At 51.7% G+C, this 24,014-nt stretch overlaps 1 protein-coding gene across 2 annotated transcripts in view; it reads right to left on the reverse strand.

The window, feature by feature from the left end:
- DLG5 (discs large MAGUK scaffold protein 5) overlaps positions 1-24,014 on the reverse strand; it is a 119,128-nt gene that overhangs the window by 44,274 nt on the left and 50,840 nt on the right. For both annotated transcript variants that reach the window (XM_036265488.1, XM_036265489.1), the window contains exons 3-7: positions 17,581-17,743; positions 15,989-16,132; positions 15,128-15,311; positions 2,802-3,061; positions 1,341-1,653 (exon numbers count right to left, since the gene is read on the reverse strand). In XM_036265488.1, coding sequence (XP_036121381.1) covers positions 1,341-1,653; positions 2,802-3,061; positions 15,128-15,311; positions 15,989-16,132; positions 17,581-17,743 — 1,064 coding nt within the window. The remainder of the gene's footprint in view (positions 1-1,340; positions 1,654-2,801; positions 3,062-15,127; positions 15,312-15,988; positions 16,133-17,580; positions 17,744-24,014) is intronic.

Here is a 24,014-nt window from a genome sequence, read left to right on the forward strand (position 1 = left end):
AATGTGAAATTGCCATTAACTGGCCCATTTTGGCCCACAGAAACACTTTCATAGGATTTCTGGCAGAGTAGCTAACAATCATCTTAATAATAAAGACTCAAATCATTCCTACTTTATGTGAGTACTATTCTAAGTGTATTTTCAATATTCAATCATGTGATCCCCACAACCAACCACCCATGAGGCAGATGCTATCCATTATCATTTCCATTTTGCAGATGAGGAAACTGAGGCCCAGAAAGGTAAGAGGTCACGTGACTGGGAAGGCCTGCTCTCCAAGCACAGGGCCGGTGCCCCTTGCACCCATGGGCCCTAGCACTGCCTGGGCATAAGGAGGTACCATTTCCACAGAAAGCCTCACAGGGCCCCAGCCACTGCCTCTGGCAGCAGCCATGCCTCACGCTGGGTCCAGAGGCCCCTGGCTCCAACAGGCCAGTGGCCGCCATCGCCTGCGTACTTGCCCAACCTTCAACACCTTGCTTTTCACTTCGCACACACCAATTTTAAAGGCTGCATTCTAACTGACCTGCACGGAAAAGTAGACTGGAGAGGCATTTCAATGGGAAAAACAGTCTGCTATGGTCAAGGTCAGCAGTGCTAAACAGAGCCACACACTGACAGGAAGGGAAGGGAACTTCAAATCAGGGAACCAGCAGGGCACATCTGCACTTGGGGTGAGGTATCAGCAACGAGGGTGGGGGGCCAGGAAGGATGCAAAGAATGCACACTGATCCATCCCTCAGGAGTCGAGCTAAGGGGCCTAACCCTGACCCTGGCGGCATGTGCCCTAGGGAGCAAGACGGCAGAAGGGCCCTGGCACAGCCTAGTGCACCATCTTCCCAGAAGGAGCCAGACTGTCCCTTAAAGAGCAAACCCTTCAGATGCTGGCAGAAAAGAACCCGAAGGCTCCTCTGGAGTCACAGGCCAAGCTATCGATGGCTTTGGGCAGTTGGTCTTGGGATCTTGCTTCTTAATAAGCAAATCTTTGAGATATTGGCTGACTTTCAGCACAAGACTGATCAACAATTACTGAACCATGGGTTTGAGTGGCATGGCAGTGTCTATGCATAGAGCACACGGTGTCTGGGCGTGTCCCGACTTCCCTCCTACACTGTGCGCTGTGGAGGCCCGAGACCACGGCGGACCTCCCCTTGCCTCCCTGTAGCTCAGGCCAGAGCTAGGCACTGAGCGTAGTGAGCTCGGCAATTTCCTGGCAGCGTCCCATTACCCAGCCAGCACACGGGCCTCCGATGAGAAGCTCACTCCGACTCAGGAGCAGGCTGCTCGCAGGACACCTGTGCACCGCAGCCCTTCCCCCTGGCCGCTTCCCCAGGACCCACCTGTCGCAGTGCCTCCATCTCCTCGCTGGCTGCCTTCTTCTCCGACGTGCTACTTTTGAGCTTGGACTCAGCCAGCTCCACTTCGGTCTGCAGCTTGTCCAGCTCGGAGATGACCTGGTCACGCTCGCTCATGATGAGCTTGTACTCGCTGTACACGGCGTCCCGCTCCTCCTTGTACTTCTCCGACTCCTTGGCGGTCTTCGCCTGTGTGGTCCTCAGCTCCGTCAGCTCCGACTGCAGCAGCTCCATCTCCCACTGCAGGTCCTTGTTCTGGGCTGTGGCCTTGTTCAGCTCATGGTGGATCGCCTCGAACCTGGGGGAGAAAGGCAGCCAGGGCGCGGGGGTGGCAGAGACCTGCCCAGTCAAGCTCTGCCGTGCCAGACAGTCAAGCATGAAGTTTCAAGTGAGGTCACTCTCCACACCCCCAAGAGAGAAAAGTCACGGAGTACCAGTGCCCCTGGACCTGGAATTTTTCTCAGCCTTTACAAATACCAAAAGTTGAGCTAAGGACTTCATGCCCTCTGCTCTACTAGAAACAACAGCAAATTTCTTCCACAGTCAAGCTACATTATCATTTTTTTTAATGCTAGAATCACAGCATATGAGAGAAAAGTGGTCTTAACGGTCATTTATTCAACCACCTCATTTTACAAATACCGAAACTAGGGAGACATCGGTGGCTGGCCCAAAGTCACCAGGTTAGTGTGAGAGCACAGCTCAGCCTTCCAAGCCAGGGGGGCCCTTCCACGCAGGCAGCCCTGAAATTAAGAGCCCACGGCTCCAGAGTAGCACTTCTGACAGTGTGTTCCTGAGAACACCAATCCTGCATGACGTGACGCTCCATTTTAAAAAAGTATGTTCTCGAATGACTTATGTTTGAGAAACACTGCATTCCGTGCCCCCACCCCCTTGAACGGTCTACTGCTCAGTGCCAGAGTGAAGGCCCTGAGAAGTCCTGCGTTGCAGACACCTGTCCGTGTGCAGGCCGGCAATCCCCAAACCCCTTTATAGCCAGAGAACACTCATATGAAAGCAGCGCAGGCTCCTGGGAACTGGCGTTCTCCAGAAACGTACTTTACGAAGCACAGTTTGAGGCCAGGGCTCACGTCTCCGCAGACTGTCTACCTTAATGAAAAATGAATCTGGAAGAAACAACACCTAGGACAATGAACTCTGCTATTTGCTAGGTGGGTGACTAACAGAGGGGAGAGGCTGGAGGGAGCCCTAGGAAATGGATGGTCAGAACACACCCGTATTGTTCAAATGAGAGGAAGATGATGCACTATCAAGAAAATGTCTCCTGGAAATAAGCACTTTTCGATTGAAAAGCACAATCAGCGGAGTGCTGTTTTACTCTCTGCAAGCCTCTGGGGGCCTTGCAGGTAACCACACCCAGAAGAGAGCCCCAAGGCCAAGAAGACGCCTCTGCCCTCGGGCCCCGCGCGCCCTCGCGGCTCCTACCTCCTCAGGGACAGGGCACACTGGTGCTGCAGCTGGATGGCTGTGTCCCTCTGCTGGGTCAGCGTGTCCGTCTGCTTCAGCAGGCGCTGGTTCTCCTCCTCCAGCTGCTCCAGGCGGCTCAGGTCCGAGCTGTGCATGGCGACTTTCTCACTGTACCTCTTCCGCAAGGCATCGTAGTCCTTCTTAACCACCTCCAGCTTGTCCATGGCCGTGTCGTAAAGCTTGTTGAGAATTTCTGATGACCCGTTGTGCTTCAGCACCTGGGGACCAAAGTCACACTTATCAGGGATCTGAGTGCAGGAGGAAGGACACACTGACCACTCTTACCTCCCTGTCTGGGGGTAGAACTGCTGACCAGGGAGGGGAGGTCACGGCCTCTGGCCTTCAGAGTCTCCAGGTCTGATTCCACAGGCCCTACAGTCACACTGGGTGATTCATTCGTTCATAAACCTTCCTTAAGTGCTGGAGGGAGTCACCCCAGCAGCCCCGAGACTTCTCTCCTTGAAAGGTCTGCTTGCAGGTGCACCCGTAGCTGGAACCTGAGTGGCTAACAGTTCCCTACACTGATATAAAACTTTCCCCAAATGATAAGAGGGGCTCCTAGTGCTTGGACCACATGAACAATGTGACTTAGCAGATGTTCATCTGCTTTCTCCTGGGAGTCGGAAATCTCAGTACACGCTAGGCAGTGGTGCCTACAGGCCAGCCCCCAGGAAGAACCCTGGCAGGAAGTACCTCGTGGGCTTCCCTAACAACACCTGTCATGGTGCCATCAGGATTCAGTCCCGGGAGAACTGAGCAGCCCTGGGCCATAGGGAGGACTTTTAGAACTTGCACCTGGTTTCCGCTGGACTTCACCCCACACACCTCTTCCCTTTGCTGATTTTGCTTTACATCATTTCGCCGAAATAAATTTTAGCCATGAGTATGGTTATAAGCCGAGTCCTGTGAGTCCAGACAATCACCAAACCTGGGGTGGTACTGAAGGCCCCCAACACAAACTCCTGACATGTTCTAGTGATGTTCTAGATGCTGGTGATGTGGGACAGGGCACGTCAAGACTGCGACTCATGGACCTTTTATCCTGATGGGAGGGTATGAACACACAGACTAACAGACAGAGACAGGGAGACAGGTAGGTACGTAGATAGGAAGAGAGGTAGACCAAATAAAATAATTTATGAGCATAATACGAACCACCAAGAAAATAACAAAGTAGGATAATGAGCTGGAGAAACTTTCGAGCATCAGAGCAGAAGGTCTGCAAGAGGCTGAGGCCTGAGGGGGTCTCTCTAAGAAGGTGACTTCTGAGCATGGAAGCAGACGAAGAGCAGCGGTCAAGAGCAAACCTGCAGAGGGATGAGCGCGCACCAAGGCCCTGAGGCAGGGATAGCCGGAGCATTCTGAGCACAGAGAGAAGGGCAGGACAGAGCGCCTGGAGCCCAGTGAACAAGGAGCAGTGAGCTCCAAAGGAAGCTGGGGAAGTGGGCATGGCCTCAAGGCTCATCGCCAAAGCTACCCTGAGGGCGACGGGGCCCTGGAGAGTTGTGAGCGAGAGGTTCACACAGGTTCGCTGGGGCACTGTCTGGAGAATGGAAACAAGAGGACTCACGGGGTGGTCAGCGGCCTGGAGACTGCTGCTGAGCACCTCGGGGGAGCTGTGCCTTTCAGCAGGTTACCCCACTTCTCCGGCTTTCGGCCTCCTTATTTCCCAGACGACAGGCCTGAACCAGAAAAGCCTGCTTAGCAGTGCAAGCTCCTGCCGTGCAGGGATCGCCCGGCCGACTCAGCGAGGGCTCCGAGTTACCAGAAGGTCTTTGCAGCCCAGAGAACTGGGACCTGGAACTACATCTTTACTGGGCTTCCCGCTCTTGAGCATCACAGGTGTGTTTTCTTACAAACTGACAGCAAGACACCCTACCAGCAAAGAGATTATGGCTCACTGTCTTGAACAGACACCTGAACAGAACCCGAAATATCTCCGAGCTATGCCTGTATTCCGTTTATGGGGAGGGCGAGCCCTCAATAAATATGATTAGCATGAAATGCCCAGGAAGAGCGAATTAGAACGAGAATCCCAGAGACCAGGGAAAGGAGTGTGTCCCTCTAAGACCTAAGCATTAGCTCCTGGGACTGCAGACTAATGGAGAGAAAGGGGACCTCAGAAATCAGCTCATTTGGGGCGTACAGTCTTTTTCCTTTAAAAAAACAACAACAAAAAAACAAACTCTCTCCTTCAAACTAATCTTACAAGGACAGTAAACTACAGAACTCCTCATGCACTCTACCAGCTAAAGTCTTTTTTTAAGAAAGAACAGTATCTTCCAAAGATACAGAAAAGCACGGCCAATAAAGTAACAGAATGTTAAGCACCCACCACTTAGCTCTAATCTTAACATGTCATATGTGTCAAACTGTTTTTCAAAGAAATACGTTACTAAAGCCCCCAACAAGCGCCCTTTTTCTCCCACACCCCTTCTCTCCTCCCTCCAGAATTCGTCGCTCCCCTAAACTTGCTGTGAAGCATCTCCACTCACAGCGTGTTATTCATGCTTCTCTGACGGTACCGCGTGTGCTTCTTTTACTAATGCTGCCTCTGAGAGTTAGTCCAGCGATGCAGGCAGTATGTCACTGCAGGGCCCCGGCACACACACACCCTCTTTCTCTGTATGACGGACATTTACATCGTCTCCATTGGATTTGTTTGGGGTTTTTTGGCTGTTACGAATGAACTGCCATGAACATCTGCACACACTTCCTCTCCCACACCGGTGAGATTGCTCTACAAGTAGAGTGGCCAAGTGATACGGACTTTTTCACACTTTCTGGACAATATCGAATTGCTCTACCAATGTACAATCTACCAGTTGTGGGCAAAGTTCTGAGAGTTACTATGCTCAACACACCCTCACCAAGATTACATAGTCAGATTTTCCTTTTCGTTTTTACTTGTGATAAAATATACATAACACTGTCTTAACCATTTTTAACATTTTAAGTGTACATTTCAGTAGTGTTATGTACCTTCACATTATCGGGCAACCCATCCCCAGAACTTTTTTATCTTGCAAAACTGAAACTCTGTCCCTGTTAAACAATAACTCCCCATTTCACCCTCCCCAAGACCCTGAAAACCATCCCTCTGCTTTGTTTCTGTGAATCTAACTATTATAGGTAAACCCCATAGAGGCTGAGTTATACACTATTAATCTTTCTGTGACTGACTGATTTCATTTCACATCGTGTCCTCAAAGTCCACCACGGCGACGCACGGGACAGAGGTGAATACCACTCCACTGCATGCACAGGTTTGCTTACCCCTCGTCGTCGACAGAGAGCTCGGGTTGTTTCCACCTCTTGGCTCTGGTGGAATATTCAGATGTTTTAAAGGATTGCCAATCTCATGGACAAAAAAATAGGGTCTCTTTTTCTCAACTTGCATTCTGATTACTAAAAAACTGAGCAATTCTCCCTATGTTACTGAGTAGACTCATTTTCTCTACCTCTCGCTCTTCCTTTCTGTTTATAGTGTTTATTTTTAAATTCTAGGTACTAATCCTTTCCTAGTTATATTTATTACAAATATCTTCTCCCAATATGTGGCTTTTAAATTTTCTTGTAGTGTCTTTGCTATACTAAACTTTCACATTTTAATACTGTAACATCTATCAATCATCTCCTCTATGGCTTGTGCTTTGGTAGTTTTATTTCAAGTTATTTCCTTCCTATCTTGAGATCAGGAAAATACTCTATTATTTTTCTAAACAGTACTAGTTTACTTTTTATATTTAAGTCTTTAAACTACTAGGAATATATTTCTGTGCATAGTATGAGATGGAAATACATTATTCTTTTCCATAAATCACCAGGCACATGAGAACTGGGTCCCTGGGTGCAAGACAAAATGAGGGCACCTGGGTTTGTCTAAGTGCAGCACTGGCGGCTGGAGGGCACTAAGGACATCACCTTACACAGTGCCCATCACTGAGAGAGGAGGGCGCCCACAGCATGCGTGCCCTCGGGACACTCGGGGCCAGTAGAGAGCTCTCCTGACTTGCAGGTCAACCAGTGCCTTCTACTCCCATCTGAAAAGGTCCGACTTCTAGAAAGGACTGCCCTGATTTGTGGGCAGGACCTCAAACATTTCCATTAAAAATCATTTCAAATGCCTTATTCTCTAAACATCCTCTAAGCCAGGTGAGAACCAATGTCTCCAAAGCAGTCAAGTGGTTTGCTGCAGAACAAAGGCACTGCTGCCATTCCTGGAGCTCCCCACAAGGTGGCAGCCTGGGCAGACTAGTCAAATGCTCCCCTGCAGGCCCACCTTCCAAGCTTCATTAAAAAAACAAAGTGATTTTGCCCAGGCCAGTCTGGCTCAGCAATAGAGCATCGGCCCCGTAGACCAGTGAGTCTCGGGTTCAATTCCGGCCAAGGGCATGTACTTTGGTTGCAGTTGGGGGTCATGTGGGAGGCAACCAGTCCTCTTACCTCGCTATTTCTCTCCCTCTCTCTCCCTCCCACTCTACCTAAAGATAAATAGAAAAATATCCTCAGGTGAGGATTAAAACAAATAAAAAAGTAATTTTAAAGGTGGCCTTCAAATGACACAAACAAAGACCTTGTTCAGAGGGTTGGTCTAGCAGAGCCTCCTCCCCCAACCTCCAGAACAGAATCTGCAGCCTACACCATGGCTTGACCTTTCTTCATCGGGAACCAGTCCCCAAAATGCCCTAAAACCATATAGAGCTTGGATCAGTGCCTGTAGGACAATCCAGGGCAGATGGGTCACCAGTTCCAAGAGAGACAGGATGGGCCAGGGAAAATCCCAGAGCAGACCCAGGGATCCCTTCTGATGCTCACCCACCTGTCGTAACATGGCAGCATCCAGGAACAGAGGGACCCAGAGGACAGGCGGGTACCCTGTGCTGCCTGGGCCACAGGTGGAAACTGCACAAGGTCTCACCTACTGTGAGCTGATGACCTTCCCCGGCTCCTAACCTCGTTCTCAGCCAGCCCTGGAGTCACGAACAATAGCCCTTTTCCCACAGAACAGCATCCACACATTCAAAGAGGCTCACGGGTCCCCTAACACTTCTCAACTTTCCTCTACAAGCTGGGCTCAGAATCATGCCTGTTCTGGGGTAATCAACACATCTGAAGAAATTTGGGGAGATCACAGCCATTGTTAACTCCAGAGATATGAAAAACTATCTATTAGTCTAGAATTTTTTTCCATTTTATTATTAGATTATGTCCGTACTAGGAAGTTCCACACATGTGCACGTACACACACGATAAAATGTTTCGCTTCCCGGCTAAGACTATAGTGGAAGTCTAAGTGAGAGAAAGAATATTTAAACTTGGCCCAGAACTGTCAATGAGAATGGCAGTCAACTTCTTGTCTCAGGCCGGTAGCAGTCCTTAGAGATGCCTCCCCTCCAGACGGCAAGGAAGGGGCCTCTGAGGAGGGGACAGAAGTGACAGAAAGGAGGCACAAAGCCAGGATCTGGGTCCATCCACACAGCAGACAGCCACAGCCTGAGCAGCCCCCGCAGGAAGGCCAACTGCCGTCTCTCCGGGAGACAGCTCAGAAACACCCCTCCCTCCGGGCTTCTCTGTGGGGCGTGCCCTTCAGAGGCTCAGAAACCCCTTTCCTGGGACATCTGGAAAAAGAAGTTATCTTTCATGAATCACCAAAGAAGAAAGGATATTTAAAGACAGGGGACAGAGCCAGAAACAGATAAGTCTCATGGGGCCTTATACATTTCCCAAATAAATCGGCAGAACCTACTGAAAAAGAAAAGCAATGCTTTGGACCCTGCCATTTTACCTCCAAGAATCAAACTTTATCAAACATGCACAAAGGAGCACAGGACGTATGTAAGTATACCCAACAAAAATCATTTGTAATAGGGAAAAGTTTAGACAACCAGGATTCTCAACACACATAGAAGGGGGTTAATAAATGTTAACAACTAGACTGTGAAGTACTTTGTTGGATGTTCCAAATTTACGGAAAATATAAGGAGACTTATGATATAAGATTTTTAAAAGGCAGGTGGCAGAAAATAGAAACAATGTTCTGTGTTTAGTGTGATAGCAAATGGCTACCACATAGGGGTATGCTCCAAGTCGTTCGGAGATGTCAGTCACCTCTAGGGGGTCTCTGGGCGAGACCTCACTGCTATCTCGAGTGTTCTTCTTTGCCCAAAGAACACGCCTTACCGCAGTAAAGAGAGATGATGCGACATGCCCTCTACACCATGCCCAGCCAATTTGGCACCCTCTGCCCAGGCACTCTTGGACATTTCTAACCCTGACGCGAAGAATTCAGATGGCGTGTTCTGAGTGAGGTGGCCTGGAGAAGGAACTGCCATGCTTAGAAGCCCCCACACCCCCCCACGCAAGACCACTGTCTGCTGCTTTCAAGTGGGAGAGGGCCCAGCCCCTGGCTGGAGGCGCTGCACCCCCACCCCCACCCAGGGCTGCCTCATGTCCTCAGAGATAAATCATGCAGAGAGCTGGAGACCCACAAATCCCTCAAGCAAACAAGCAAGTCAAATAGCACCATTTACCGGCAAGAGCCTCTTCAAGTTAACAAGCGTGGGAGGGACCAGGCCACAAAACCGGCCTTGTCCAGCAAGGCCAACCTTTGCCCTCAGGCCCCATGGGGAGGAAACCTGTGGCCACCCCCATGTTCCCTGCTTCCTCTGCTGCTGCGGACCAAGGCCTGAGCGCGGCTCAGCCCGGGCACCTACTCCTGCCCTGGTCAAGGAGAGAAGGACCAGGCCAGGACAGCAGGTGACCCTGGCAGCGCAGAGACCCACCTGCGCTCCCCCCCCCACCCCGCCCCAGGCTGCCATGCCTCCTCTCCTGGTGGAGGGCCCAAGGGGGCACTTGGTAACGGGCAGCAGCCCAGCTAAACAGAATTGGGGAGACTCACTGACCACTGTAATAACCTCCCCCGACACGGGTCACAGCTGTAGGGAAAGAAAGGAGAACAAGGCATGGGATGGAGGGGGAACCTCTCTGTCCTCTGTGGGAGGGGCAGGAAAGGGGGGAGGGGATCACTCAGTCTGTCTGTCTGTACGAGCTGTGACAGGCCTAAGGAAAGACAGGGATCGGGAGGCAATGACATTTTACGCCTCATGAGGGCAGATTTTTTTATGTCAAGGGGATAACTGGGGTCTTTTTTATTTCGAGATGTAATTCACATACCATACAATTCACCCTTTAAATGCACAGTTCAGTGGGTTTGGTACAGTCACAAGGTTGTGCGTCAACCACTAACTCCAGAGCATTTCCATCACCCCTAAAGAAACTCTCCTTCCTCCTGTCCCCCAGCCCTAGGCACCCGCTCACCCACTCTCTGTCTCTGTAGGTTTCCCTTCCAGACATTTCGCATGAATGGATCATATAAGAGTGGAGTTTTGTAACTGGCTTCTTCCAGTAGCATGTTTCAAGGTTCGGCCACACTCTAGCAGGTACAGTCCAGGATTCCTTCTAGCTGAATAACAATTCCCTTGTGTGGGACACACTGCCTCTCCTTGATCCTTCCATCGGTCAATGGACATCTGGGCTTTCCCCACCTTTGGGTTGCCAGGAATAATGCTGCCATGAACATTCATATAACAAGTTTTTGTGTGGACACATGCTTAATTCTCCTGGGTATACACACTGAGGTGAACTGCTGGTCACCTGGTGCTGTCGAACAATCTGAGGCACTGCCACAGTTTCTAACGTGACTGCACCATCTGCCATTGTCAGCGGTGGCCGAGGCTCCGACGGCCCCTGTGTTCCGTGGGGGAGGACTGCAACCCAGCCTTGAACGGCCCAGGGTAAAAACCGCAGCAAACACCGGGTGCGCTTCACGCAGGCAGGCGCACGGGGCCGCCGCTTTATCTGTGGCAGCTTTTAACTACCAAGACTCCCAGAAGCCAGCTCAGCCCCCCTGCAGGGGCCCGCTCTGCCCTGGCGAGCCTTCAGACTGAAACAGAGCACAAGCACACCAAGAAAAATAAAAGCCAAGCTACATCCAACGCAAAAGGTTAACTGAGCCAAGTTTAGACCGGGGTGAAACAATGTCCGCAAACAAATAAGCAAGAGAACAAAGGAGGGTGAAAGGGAAGATGGGTGGCCAACCTTCCGTGGGACATGAACCCTCAGCTGGGCTGTCCCTGCCTCTTGGGCAGCCTGCCTGTGCCCTGACCCACACAGCAGCTCATCCCTACTTGCCTCACTCACTGGATTTCTGCAGAGGTTCTCGTTTGGGGTAAAAGTGGTTTGCCTCTAAACAACTGCAAACCCACGGTCTTAGCCCTTTGCTCTAGGAAGCTCCGAGGACATGCAGGAGGAAGGGTCCCTGCAGGGAAACACAGTGCATTCCACATGGCACTAGCCCCAGGCTGCGCATCACCTTCTCCTCGCTGCGTCCTCACCCTCAAGGCTCCTAAGGCACCGCCCTACCCGCCCTGGAACCGTTCGAGGGGCAGAAGGGAGAGCACAGCAGCTTTCCTGAGACCGGCAGCAGGTGTGCAGAGTCTCCGGGGCGGCGGGAGGCTGCAGCCGGGTTCCTGCGTCCTGGCCTGCACGGACCTCCCTCCCACAGACCTTCCCATTACCAAGGCTCCATAGGGCCTACCAACTCCTGCCCCAGACCTGACCCCACACGACCAAGACCCGTAATCGGAGGGCTCACGAAGAAGACGTGGAATCAATCCAAGTATATCTCCGCAGGCCTCACTGAGCCTGCACTGGGTGTCCCACAGGAGACTTTAACAAAGATCACAGGAAGAAAATCAATGGCAGAAGCTAATTCCTCAACAGATACAGTTCATCATAGAAAAATACCGAAAAGGGCCCAGGGTCAACCATAGGGCCTACAAGCCCCCACAGGGCTTCCCTGTGGCTCAGGAGTCTGCAGAGGTGACAAACAGAAGTGGAATTTGTGCTAAACCACAATATATATACATGATGTATATTCAGCAAGAAAACAGCAACAAGACGAACATATGATTCTGATATAATATAAACTAACAAGATATAAGGGTTCCAGGTGCACATATAAAAATTTCAAGCCTGCCCTGGCTGGTTTGCTCAGTGGTTAGAGTGTCGACCTGCGGACCAATGAGTCACGGGTTCAGTTCCAGTCAAGGTCATGTACCTGGGTTGCAGTTTGGTCCCGGGCTCTGGTTGGGTCGTGCAGGAGGCAGCCAGTCAATGTGCATCTATCACATCGATGTTTCTCTCTCTCTCCCTCTCTCTTCCTCCCTCCCACTCTATCTGAAGATAAATAGAAAAATATCCCTGGGTGAGGATTAAAATAAAAAATCTCAAACCTTTCACCTGTAGGGCACCTATAGTAGCTACTTCTCGAGAGTGAGATGACAGGAGGAATTCTACCTTTTATTTTTAAAATGAATGTACTGTTGGATTCATTATGTTACAAAATGCATACTAATTTTGCAATAAGAGAGTATAAAAATGAAAAAAAAAAGCCCTGCCCTTCCCCTTTCTGAACAATTAACCTGACAGCCATGAGTGAGGTCGAGCAGGACAGGGGCCCCAGCGTGGGCACCGGAGCCTGCACAGGAAGAGGACATGCATGGAGCACGAGGGCACAGCAGGGTGAACGGGGACGGCGTGGGGAAGGGCGCGACAGGGGCGGGAGGAGGGCACACAGCCGGCTGACCAAGTCCGCAAACACATTAAGAATCATAGGAACCAGGCTTCGCGCGGCTGTAAAAGGGAGTTAGTTACAAAGTGGAAAGAGAATGAGCCTGTAATAGCGTAGTGCTGGCTGAGAACTGAGAGTGTTAGTGTGAACTCATGGTTTTGAAGATATAGACACAGATATGGGTACACAAGGGGAAGGGAGAGAGACATGAATATAGAGGTATAAGCCCTGGCCAGTTTGGCTCAGCGGTTAGAGCGTCGGCCTGCGGTCCAGAGAGACCCGGGTTCAGTTCCCGCTAAGGGCATGTGCCTCGGTTGTAGTTTGTCTCTGGCCCTGGTTGGGTCATGTGGGTGGCAACCACTCGATGTGTCCCTTTCACGTCGATGTTTTTCTCTCTCTCTCTCTCTCTCTCTCTCCCTCCCTCCCACTCTATCTGAACAAAAAACGAAAAATGTCCTCGGGTGAGGATTAAAATATATATATATATAAATATATAAATATATAAATAATATATATATATATATATATATATATATATATATATGCATGTATGTCTAAGAGCGGGGATGTGGGGGTGTGCTCCGGTCTTCCCTGCTCTGTCCTCTGAGAGGGACTGGGAGCAGTGACAGCCCCAGAGCTAGGAGTACCCAGCATTCGGATCTCGCTGCTAAGTAACCATTCTCCACCAAAAGGAATGAGGACTCTCTGGAGAAAAGGCTGATTTTCCGGGACAAGGGCAGGGAAAGTATGAGATGAGCCGGGCACATCTCACGCAGAGAGCAAGGAGGCACGTACAGAGTGAGGAGAACAGGACACAGAAGCACCTGTGAGTGCTCCCACTGGCCACGGCGGCCTGCAGCCCATGGGGAAGCCGGAACCAGGAGTAACAGGTAGGTAGGAAAACAGGTAACTTTACAGTGGAGAAGCCTGGGGACACCACTTTAGTCAAGTGATCAAGAGAACGTCATCAGTAACAGGCAGATCAAGCCACGTCCCAATCAGCAGGATGCAACGAAGGCAGCATCACTTTGCGACAACCCTGCCTAAGGTGTGCAAAGGTGTCTAACAGTGAGGGTCGCCCCACTCCAGGCGAGAGGCAACCTACAAAATAACTGGCCTGGCCCTGGCCAGAGTGGCTCAGGTAGCTGAGTGTCGTCCTATGCACCAAAAGGTCACCAGTTCTATTCCTGGTCAGGGCACATGCCCAGGCTTGATCTCCAGTAGGGGGCATGCAGGAGGCACTCGATAGATGTTTCTTTCCCACATCCGTGTTTCTCTCTCTCCCTTCCTCTCTCTCTAAAAAAAATCAGTAAAAACATATTTTTAAAAAACAATAAAAATAACTGGCCTGTAATCTTCCAAAGCATCAAGGTCATGCAGGTCAAAGCCAGAGGAACGATTCCAGATTTAAAAGACCAAAGAGATGTGCAAAGTGAATGCAGCACTTCATTCTGAACAGGATCCTTTCCTATTAAAGACACTCTGGAGACAACTAGCAAAACGCAAAGGGGTCTGAAGCCTGGACAGCAGGACGGACGTTAACTTCCTGGTGATGCTCAGACTGCTGCCTTCAGGACGCCTTGCTTGTAAGACGTGCACATCGCGCGTTCGTGGATGACAGGGCATCCGGCTGGCAACTTACTCTTCAGTGATATGGAGGGAAATTCTCTGCACTGGACTTAAAACTATTCTGAAAGTTGGTAATAGTTTCACCTTTTTTTGTTGTTGTTAATCCTCACCCGAGAATATTTTCCACTGATTTGCAGAGAGTGGAGGGGAGGGAGGGAGGGAGGGAGAGGAAGAACATTGATGTGAGAGAGACAAATCGAATGGTTGCCTCCTGCAGAACCCCGACTAGAGCCAGGAATTGAACCTGCAACCCTTTGGTCCGCAGACCAATGCTCACAATTTAAAATGTTTTCATTATAACTGAAGAAGCAATGAAGATAATGTCATGCTAAATTATCAGATAAATTCAGATTGTTCCCAACTGTGTCGAGCTGCTTGAACTCAGGAAAGCAAAAATGATTCTCATGGGGGTGCAGCTCTCTACCTAATCAGACCCATGCTGCAGAGCTCGAACACCCTGCCTCCTCCTGGGACTGCTCACCCCCAACCATCTGTGGACACACAGCCCCTGCTGTACCCCTGAGCAGCCCAGGCAGTTCCGAGAGGAGAAGGCGCCTACGTCGCCCAGTGAGCCAGCATCCTGACTGGCCGGTTCCTCGTGCCTTGTCCCTGTGAAACAAGAGCTGAGCAGCAAAGGAAGGAACTGATAACACAGAGCAGCAGGAGCGAGGCCACACCCCCACCCAAGATAACGTGATAACTGCTCATCTCGTGTTCGCACAGGGCTTCTCTCCCTCTGCAATCTCACATGACCGTACAAGCTACGACCGCAGACCCCCAAGCCCCGAGTGAGTGTCGTGCTAAATCATCAGACACTGCAGGGTCCAGGAGAGCAGGGACTCAGTGTTCGCTCGCACAGCCCAATGCCCACCTGAGGCGGACACTCCAGACACACTTGCTAAAGGATCAGGTGGGTAGATGGGTGGATGGGTGGGAGCTGGGTGTGGAGATGGGTGAGTGGCTGTGTGGGTGGGTGGGTGACTGCCCTTGGCCTGCACCCAGCCACCTGGCCCAGCTCTACCTGCTGCTGCTGGGCCCGCAGGTCACCAATCTCCTTCTGGTCCTCCTCATGGAGCCGCTTCATGTCCTCCCACGACTGCTGCAGCAGGTTCCGCTCCCTCAGCAGCTGCCCGTTCTCTCTCCTCAGCATGTCCACGTCGTCCTTCAACTGGGTCTGCTCGCTCAGGAGCCGGCTGTGGAGTGTACTGAAACCCCGCCATAGTGAGCCCCAGCAGCCTCCACCCCAGGCCTCACCAGCCCCCCAGGGCCAATACTCCCCATACACTGCCAGGGAGCAACAGGAGCTGGGCCCCAGCACTCAGGGGCCGGCCAAAGCCTGCTGTCAGCCAGATGCCAGAAGGACCCACACCACTGTTAAGAACCTGACACATAAGGGGAGGGGGGCAGGGAGAGAGAGAGAAAGAGAGAGACCCCCCCTCTACCTGGTACAGACCTGGCACCTCCGAGGACTGAGGTACTAAGGCCTGGGCAAACATCAGCAGGTGGCAGGCGAATACCCTCAGAAGGGCATCAGGAGACCAAAAAGGAACAGGCTGCATCTGCCTCTCCTGTGGCAGGAGCCGCAGCAAAGCCCCTGGTCAGCGACCCAGCACCCTGGGGTCTGCCTGACCCTGCCTCGTGTTTTCAGTCACTTTCCGGCCCGCCATGCTCCTGAGGCTGACAACAGATGTGTGCCGGGTTAAAGCCTCACTTCGCACTTAGGGAACCGAGGCCACAAACCCACCTGCGGAAGGCACACTGCTTGCCACATGGCAGAGGCAGGACTAGAACCACAAGGCTTGGCTCCAAGTCCAGAAGTAAGGAAGGGTGAGAGGCAGCCACTCCGCGCATGCTGGAGCCCTTGCCAAGCAGGCCCACTCACTGGTAGAAGTCGGTCTCCTTGGCCACCTCCTCACACCTCTTCAAGGCATTGGTGTGCTGGTTCTGCAGGCTCTGCAGGTCCGACATGGCCCGCACACACTGGATCTTCAGCCTCTCGTAGTCGGGATTCAACCTGTGGTAGGGCCTGGCCCAGACAGCAAACGGCACCATGAACACACTGTCTCTTCCCCCCAGAAGCCAGGTCCTAGGTCACTCCAGCCCAGTGGTGCCCAAATACTGACCTCCTACGCACCACAACCACCTGAATGCTGCTAAGCTCAGACACCCTGGCCCCACACTGGGTGGAGGGGCCCTTGGTTGCCTGAGCTCCCTCCTCGGGCTTGGAGAGCTGAGAATGTGCAATCTGGGAGCTACCAGGAGGCCTGTGCACACGGGTCCATCGGAAGCCTGTGGTGAGGTTTCTTCTCTCCTTACCCTGGTGGCTCTCAACCTCGGGCACACATTAAGATTCCCAGGCCAAGTGCATCAGCACCCCGGGGGTAGGACTCAGACATCAGGATTTTTTTTTTAACTTCCCAGGGGATTCCAGTGTGCAGCCAACACTGAGAACAGTGGTGGGGTGGAGTGGTTCTCAAAGTGGGTTCTAGGACCTCCAGCATTGGTATCACCCGAGGACTTGTTAGAAACGCACATTGTCGGGCCAGCCCAGAGCTCCTGGTTCAGACGCTGTGGAGGGGGGAGGGCAGGCTAGCTGGCAATCCCTGTGCTTCGACAACGAGGTCTCCGGGGGACTGCAATGAATGGGCGAGTTTGAACCCCTGCCCTAGGGCAGGCCTCAGCAACCCTGTTCTGTGAAGTCACACAGTGAACACGTTAGATTTCGCCGGCCATGCGCCTCAGCAGCATGAAAGCGGCCGTAGCCAGCATGCAGTCCAGCACTCCACGTCTCCACTGGCCCTGCCTGTCGTGACATCTGACCGGGCATCTCCTCATCAAACCCACCTCGAGGGGCAGGCCCCGACATCTCGCCCAGAGGGACCTTCTTCAGAACAAGGCACATACCCTGATGCTCCCAAAGGGAGAGGTTAAACCACTCAGGGCCCCTCCAGCATCTCAAAAGATAAACCACTCTGCATCCCTCCTCCTCCATGAAACCTCCTGCGTCATACAGGTGGGTAAAGCCTCCCCGCCCCGCCCTACCACTTGGACTGCCCTTTCCTGGCAAAAGAAGAATCAAAGATTTCCTTCCAAACAAAGAAGCCAGGTGAAATATACCCATCCTAAAACACATATGTGGCAGGGTACAACTGATGTTTACAAACCACATACAGATCCACCCAACAGAAAGCAGGCTGGGGCCTTCTAGGAGACAGTGGCACAGTCACACACACACACACCACTGTCAGGGGCCAAATGTATGAGAGACACACCCACACCTTTCAATCCTCGAGTTGTGTGATTCAGGCCATGGGCTCCCATTTTAATTTGGAGGAAGCAGAACAAGCCTGTGCCCCCTCCCTGCAGGAGCTAAGGACCCCCTGGTGGGGAGGGGATGATGATGGCATCAAGAGAATAACCCTTGCCCACTGGCAGGCTGGTGAGTGTTAGGCAAGGGAGCTGGCTGATCACTACCTCTTGTCAAAGGCTGTCCCATGGGTCGCGAAGGCCAGGCGCTTCCGCAGTTCATTTCTCTCTCGGGTCATCAGCCGCAGCTGAATAGAGAGGTTCTCCACCTTCTCATTCACTTGGCGGTCAGTGAGGAGGGGCGGTGGGGATGGTGCCTTCCCAGTGGTTCCTGGAAGGAGAGAGATAATAAAGTGAACGGCATTGAGAGTGCTACCAGGCGCCTGGCACTGTTCTGACGTTTGGCTTGCATTAGCGATGCCCAGCGGCCCTAGCAGATGTATCCTGTTAGCACCCCCCTTTCACAGATGACAACACCAAGTCAGAGAGCCAGAGTCTGTGAACAGACCTAAGCTCAGGCATTCCGGCTCCAGCATCCAAGCACTGACCCTCCCACTCTCCTGGGCCTGGCTGAGAAGCTCCACTCTTCCCAACCCAGCTGCAACACCTCTGGGATGAAACTGTTTCAGCCCTGGCCCTCACATCCTTGTCTAGCTGGAAACACCAACTCTCACCCACCCCTGGGCCTGGAGAGGCCAATCTGAGCCCTGGAGATATGGCTTGAGGAGGAAGGTCCAGTTGGAACCCAGTCAAGCACCGGAGGACCAAAGTGGCTGGCTCCAAAGCTGGGGCCCAAGGGCTGTGTCGCCACCCTCCCCTGACCAGGGCGGGACACTTTATACGGCTCCCTTTTCCAAGCCATCCAACTGCCTGAAGGACACGCCCAAACAGCCCAGGTGTGCGGGCTTGGAGGAGGCCGTTGGGAGAGCTGCCCACACTAAGGTGTGACACGTGCCCTGGGGGCCGAGCCCACATCAGGCTCTGTCACCTGTGCCAGGACTGCCAGCATCCTGAAGGGAGTCCTGTGCCTCCTGCTGCTACTGAGGAACAGTGGCCACCGCCAGCACCTCTGACAAGACCCAAACCCATTTCTAAAAACAGAGCCCTCACTGAATGTCCGGGAAAGAGATGAATCCATGCTGCCTTTCTATCTAACTCCGTCCATATGTTCACTCGAGGTCTCCTCTCGCCCTCAGAGCCGATCCAGGAGGCTGGCTCACCCCGCTGCCCTGGATGTGCAAAGGGCAGGTGCAAGTCTTCTGACTCCACCATCCCAACCCCTTACCTCCCACTCCCGCTGATCCTTGTTGGTTGACTGTTCACACAAACCAAGTGTCCCCACCAAGACGAAAGACGAGCACTCAGGTATGGCCTTGCGTCTTCCGGGGGTGCCAGGGAGGATGGGGATTTTCACAGTGAGAGACAAGCTATGTCCTGGAAAGAGGTAGGAGCCTCACGCTCTCAGCTTGCGTTATCCAGTGTTGGTACCCCAACCACCTAAATCTAGTACCCACTGAGGTGCATGTTACTTTAAAACCACCACACCACACCCACCAGGACTCCTGTACTCCAGGCCAGACCTCTGGGGTCAGAATGTTCTCTAAGGGGGGAGCATCTCCCCTCCCCACCCTGAGAAGCCTTCCTTCACCTTTCCCCAAAACACCCTGGATCCTCACCCCTGCCCCCCACCCCCACCCCAGAGTTTAGGAAAAAGTCTGGTTACAGCTCTGTGTGGCCTGTATAACTTCTTCCTCTTCTGGAAAATGAAGTCACTTTATGAGGTTTGGCCCAGGGCCAGGTCTTCATGTCACCTGATCTGTAAGCTTACGTGGCTCCCACACGTGGGGCTTCCTCTGGACACGTGTCTGACGTCCCCCCGGGAGATGCATAGGACTCACCCTTAAACTCCAGGGCAAACCACCTGTGGACGACTGGCAAACCCAAGCCAGCAAGATGAGGACATTCAGAGAGCACCCAGAAAGGGGGATTTAACGCTCATGACAACAGCAGACAACACCAGTGTCCCCGGCATTAACCTCATCTTCCCCACAACCACAGGTGGGCACTAATATTATCACCTCCATCTTACAGGAGAGAAAACCGAGGCCCAGCAGGGTCAGGCCATCAATTCAAAGCTACACACATAGCAAGTGGTGCCCTGGACGAGCCCAGGTTACTGAGCCAGCAGAAGACCGAACTGAACCTCCCTCTACCTACCTGACCCCAGAGCCCAAGGCCTTACCCTGAAAGTTTGCAAACTTTTTGATATTAGGACCTCACTCTTAAAAATGACTAAGGCGGCCCTGGCCGGTTTGGCTCAGCGGTTAGAGCATCGGCCTGCGGTCCTGAGAGACCCGGGTTCGGTTCCCGCTAGGGGCACGTACCTGGGTTGCAGTTTGTCCCCGGCCCTGGTCGGTTGTGCGGGTGGCAGCCACTCGATGTGTTCCTTTCACATCGATGTTTCTCTCTCTCTCTCCGTTCCTCTCTCTCCCTCCCACTCTATCTGAACAAAAAATGGAAAAGTGTCCTCTGGTGAGGATAAAAAAAAAAAAAAAAAATGACTAAGGCGCCCTGGCTGGTTTGGCTTAGCGGTAAGAGCATCACCTGCAGACCAAAGAGTCCCGGGTTCGATTCTGGCCAAGGGCATGTACCTCAGTTACAGTTCATCCCCAGCCCTGGTTCGGGTTGTGCAGGTGGCAACCAATCAATGTGTCTCTCTCATCGATGTCTCTGTCTCTGTCTCTGTCTCTCTCTCACCCTCCAGCTCTATCTGAATATTAATGTAAAAATATCCTCAGGTAAAGATAACCAACTAACTAAATAAATGACTAAGGACCCCAAAGATCTTTGGTTTATATGGGTTATATCTCTATCTAATGTTATCTACCAGATTATAAATTAAAACTAAGAATTTTGATCCAATTTTAAAATAAGCAAAAACCTATTACATATTCACATAAAATTTTTTAAAATAAAAAATTAACTTCCCTTCCCATTACAAAAGAAAAAATATAGTAAAAGCAGCATGGCTCTGCACCTTTTTTTATTTTTATTTTTATTGATTTTAGAGAGGAAGGGAGAGAGGTAGAAGCATCAACGAGAGAGAACATCGACTGGCTGTCTTCTGCGTGCCCCACACTGGGGATTTGGACCACAACCTGGGCATGTGCCCTGATGGGTAATCGAACAAGCGACCTCTTGGTGCCTGCACCAAGCCACTGAGCCACACCGGCCAGGCTGCCCTGCATCTTTATAATGCCACTTGGTATCTGGCTTAATAAAGACAGCCAGAGTCTCGTATCTGTGCAGTACCACCCCACCTACCACAGGGGAGTGTGTGCAAGGATGAGAGTGGAAAGGCAAGTGACATCTCAGTGTCACTGTGAAACAGTTTTGACCTCACTAGCCCCTGAGAAGACCTCAGGGACACCAGATCGCACTCTGAGAGCGGCTGCCCTGGGCTATGCCCAGTCTGAGAAGTGTCAGAGAAGCATCAAATCGCAGGTTCCGGAACTGCAAAGCACCACCAGGTGCAGCGACCTGCCTCCAGGAGATGAAGGATTTTCTCCCCTTCTTACACATGAAGCAACAGAAGGGGCGACCCTTGGCTTTCACAGAAGCTGGAGAGAAGCAGCAGGAGAGAGCAGGGATCATCAGCCCTGTCGCCATGCACAGTCATGGCCTCCTGCCCGTCTCCAGCGGGGTGAGGCCCTGGCCCTGCGCTGTGAGGACCTGGGGCAGCAGATCCTGCAGATGGAATGAGCACCGATGTTTGCCCACCACAGATTAGTGCTGGGCTCTGTGCTAAACACTCCATCCTGACCCCTAACCCCCATAGCACCCTCCCAGGTATGTGCCGCAATCACCCTATAAGAAAACAACATCCAGAAAGACTACACAGCTAGAAAGCAGTGGACCCCATGCAAAACTGAGCTATAACTCCAGAGCTAGGGCCTCAACCCTGTGCAGCACTGCCTCCTGCTTCCCTTCTGCTCAAGAAGCTGGAGCATACATGAAATATGCAAAAAGTGAGGCTGCCCAGACCCGAGAAGCCATCAAACAGCAGCTCTCTGACTCGGGGGGACGTGCCACCTGGGTGCCCCATCCCTTCACAGTAAGAAAGGCAGAGGACAGAGGCAGCCACAGGGGATCTCCAAAGGAGTCCCCAGATGTGCTAAGCCAGAAAGTTCCAAAATAATAGCAAGTATTGCAGAAATCCACTCTATCCCCATTTTTCTGTTTTTACTTGCATCTCCGGCTTAATGGACATTTTGATGATGCTGTCCTCCCATCCAAATAGTTGCCAGAATCCTCCCAATGGCCACCAAGACTGTCTCCACAGTGAGGGAGCTCACTTCTTCAAAGAAAAGCCTATCTAATCTTTCTCCATAAAAGAATCCTTTGCACAGAGTTAAAAGCTCTCTGTTTCCCCCACTGCCCCTAGCTCTACACCTAAGGGCCACAAGGTGTAAGTATAATTCCTGTTCCGCACAACAGACCTGCAAGCATTGCAGACAACCATTAAGTTCCTTTACCACTATCAGAATAGCTAAAATTAAAAAGCAGCAACACTGGCCCGGCTGGTGTGGCTCAGTGGCTGAGCATCAATCAATGGACCAAGAGGTTGCCAGTTCAATTCCCAGTCAGGGCACATGCCCTGGCTGTAGGCCCAATCCCCAGTGGGGGTGTACAGGAGGCGGCCAATCAATGTTATCGTTCATCGATGTTTCTACCTCTCTCTCCCTCTCCTTTCTTCTCTAAAATAAATTTTAAAAATGTATTAAAAAAAAAGAAAGAAAGTAGCAATACCAAATGCTGGGAAGGGCACAGAGAAACTGGAATTCTCAACTGCTGCTGGCAGGAATGCCCAATGATACAGCCACGTTAGAAAACACTTTGGCCCTGGCCATTTTGGCTCAGCGGTTAGAGCATCGGCCTGCGGTCCAGAGAGACCTGGGTTCGGTTCCCACCAAGGGCGCATGCCTTGGTTGCAGTTTGTCCCCAGCCCTGGTTGGTTGTGCAGGTGGCAACCACTCGATGTGTCCCTTTAATGTCGATGTTTCTCTCTCTCTCCCTCCTACTCTATCTGAACAACAACAACAACAAAAAACAAAAAAGGAAAAATGTCCTCAAGTGAGGATAAGAGAAAACACTTTGGCAGTCTTTTATTAAGTTAGAGATGTATTTACCTTACTACTCAGTAATCCCCTCTAAATACTCACACAGGAGAAATGAACATTTGTGTTCATGCAAACCAGCATACGCCTGTTTGTAGTAGCTGGTGAATGAATAAACAAGTGCGTTACATTTCTGCAGTGGACCATCCTCCGCAATAAGCAGGATGGACTACTGATACACACTACCAATGCGCACAGAGCATGGGGCCCACATGCCTCGTGCCGAATGTGAGAAGCCAGGCTCAAAAGGCTGTACTGCAGGATTCCATTTATGATATTCAGGAAAAGGTAAAACTACAGAGGCAGAAAAGAGGTCACTGGTTGCCGGGCACTGAGGGGTGGGAGGCGGAAAGGCAAACTACAAAGCACAGAAGAAAATTTTGGGGGGTGAAGGAGCTGTTCTGTATCTTAATTGTGACAGTGGTTAAATGATCATGTTTGTCACAACTCACTGAACTATATGCTAAAAAGATAAATTTTACTGTATCTAATTTATGCCTCAATAAATATGACTTTAAAAAATTAAGTTAAACAAACACCTGTGCTACCCTAAACTGAAGCATCATCCCAGGAGTGGTACGGCTGGTGCAGAGAGGCCGACAACTTCTCAACAGTCACTGCGGCTATGGTAAACATTTTAAATAACAAGCAAAATAAAGTGTGTTGCCTAAAAAATGTCCAACGCCCTTTCCCCTCTCCTATCCAGTACAGCTTTTCTTTCGGATTCAAATGCAAACGGTACAAGCACCCCTAGCTTCACTCCTTCCTCTTCCCAAATCTGGAGCCCGCTTGAGAAGGCAGATTTTCTTTTCCTTTTCGGTGTCCAAGATGGGCTTCAGGGGGTTAGGGATTTGGGTTGCACTGAAACGGCCCCATAAGGGGTGGGTGGTCCAGTTTCCGGGAGAGCTGGCACAGGCCCTGGCTTCTGGACGAAGAGCTGGCACCAGCCTGGGCCTGGGTATGAGAGAGAGCAGAAGCAGAGCCGGCAGAGGGAGCAGGGCCCCTTTCTCCATCACGTGAGTCCCGACACCTCCTCCTGGTCGCCCCAGCTGGTGTGGCCACCCTCACCGACCATGAGGCTCAGTGAGCAGCCTGCGGCTGGGTGCTCTTCTTGGCCATAAGCCCTTTGTCCTTGGCTCGCTCATCACCATGCTCCAGCCGACCCCAAAGGCCGCCCCTCAGTCTCACTTACAGCTGGACAGGCCTTATTCACTTCTGGGCCCAAGGTTCCAGAAACCAAGGAGAAAGTTGGTACTGGCCAAAAGTGCTCAGGTGGAGTGTGGATGCCCAGGTACACTTTTTGGCCACCTCTCGGCCTAGCTCTCAAGGGAGAAGCAAAGGAGCAGCAGGACATGGTCATCACAGGCAGCAGAGAGCAAAACCAAGCTGACCTCATCTCCAGCCCAGAAAGTCAGAGCCGTGGGG

This window comes from Molossus molossus, unplaced genomic scaffold, assembly GCF_014108415.1.
Source record: "Molossus molossus isolate mMolMol1 unplaced genomic scaffold, mMolMol1.p scaffold_m16_p_17, whole genome shotgun sequence".
NCBI lineage: Eukaryota > Metazoa > Chordata > Mammalia > Chiroptera > Molossidae > Molossus > Molossus molossus.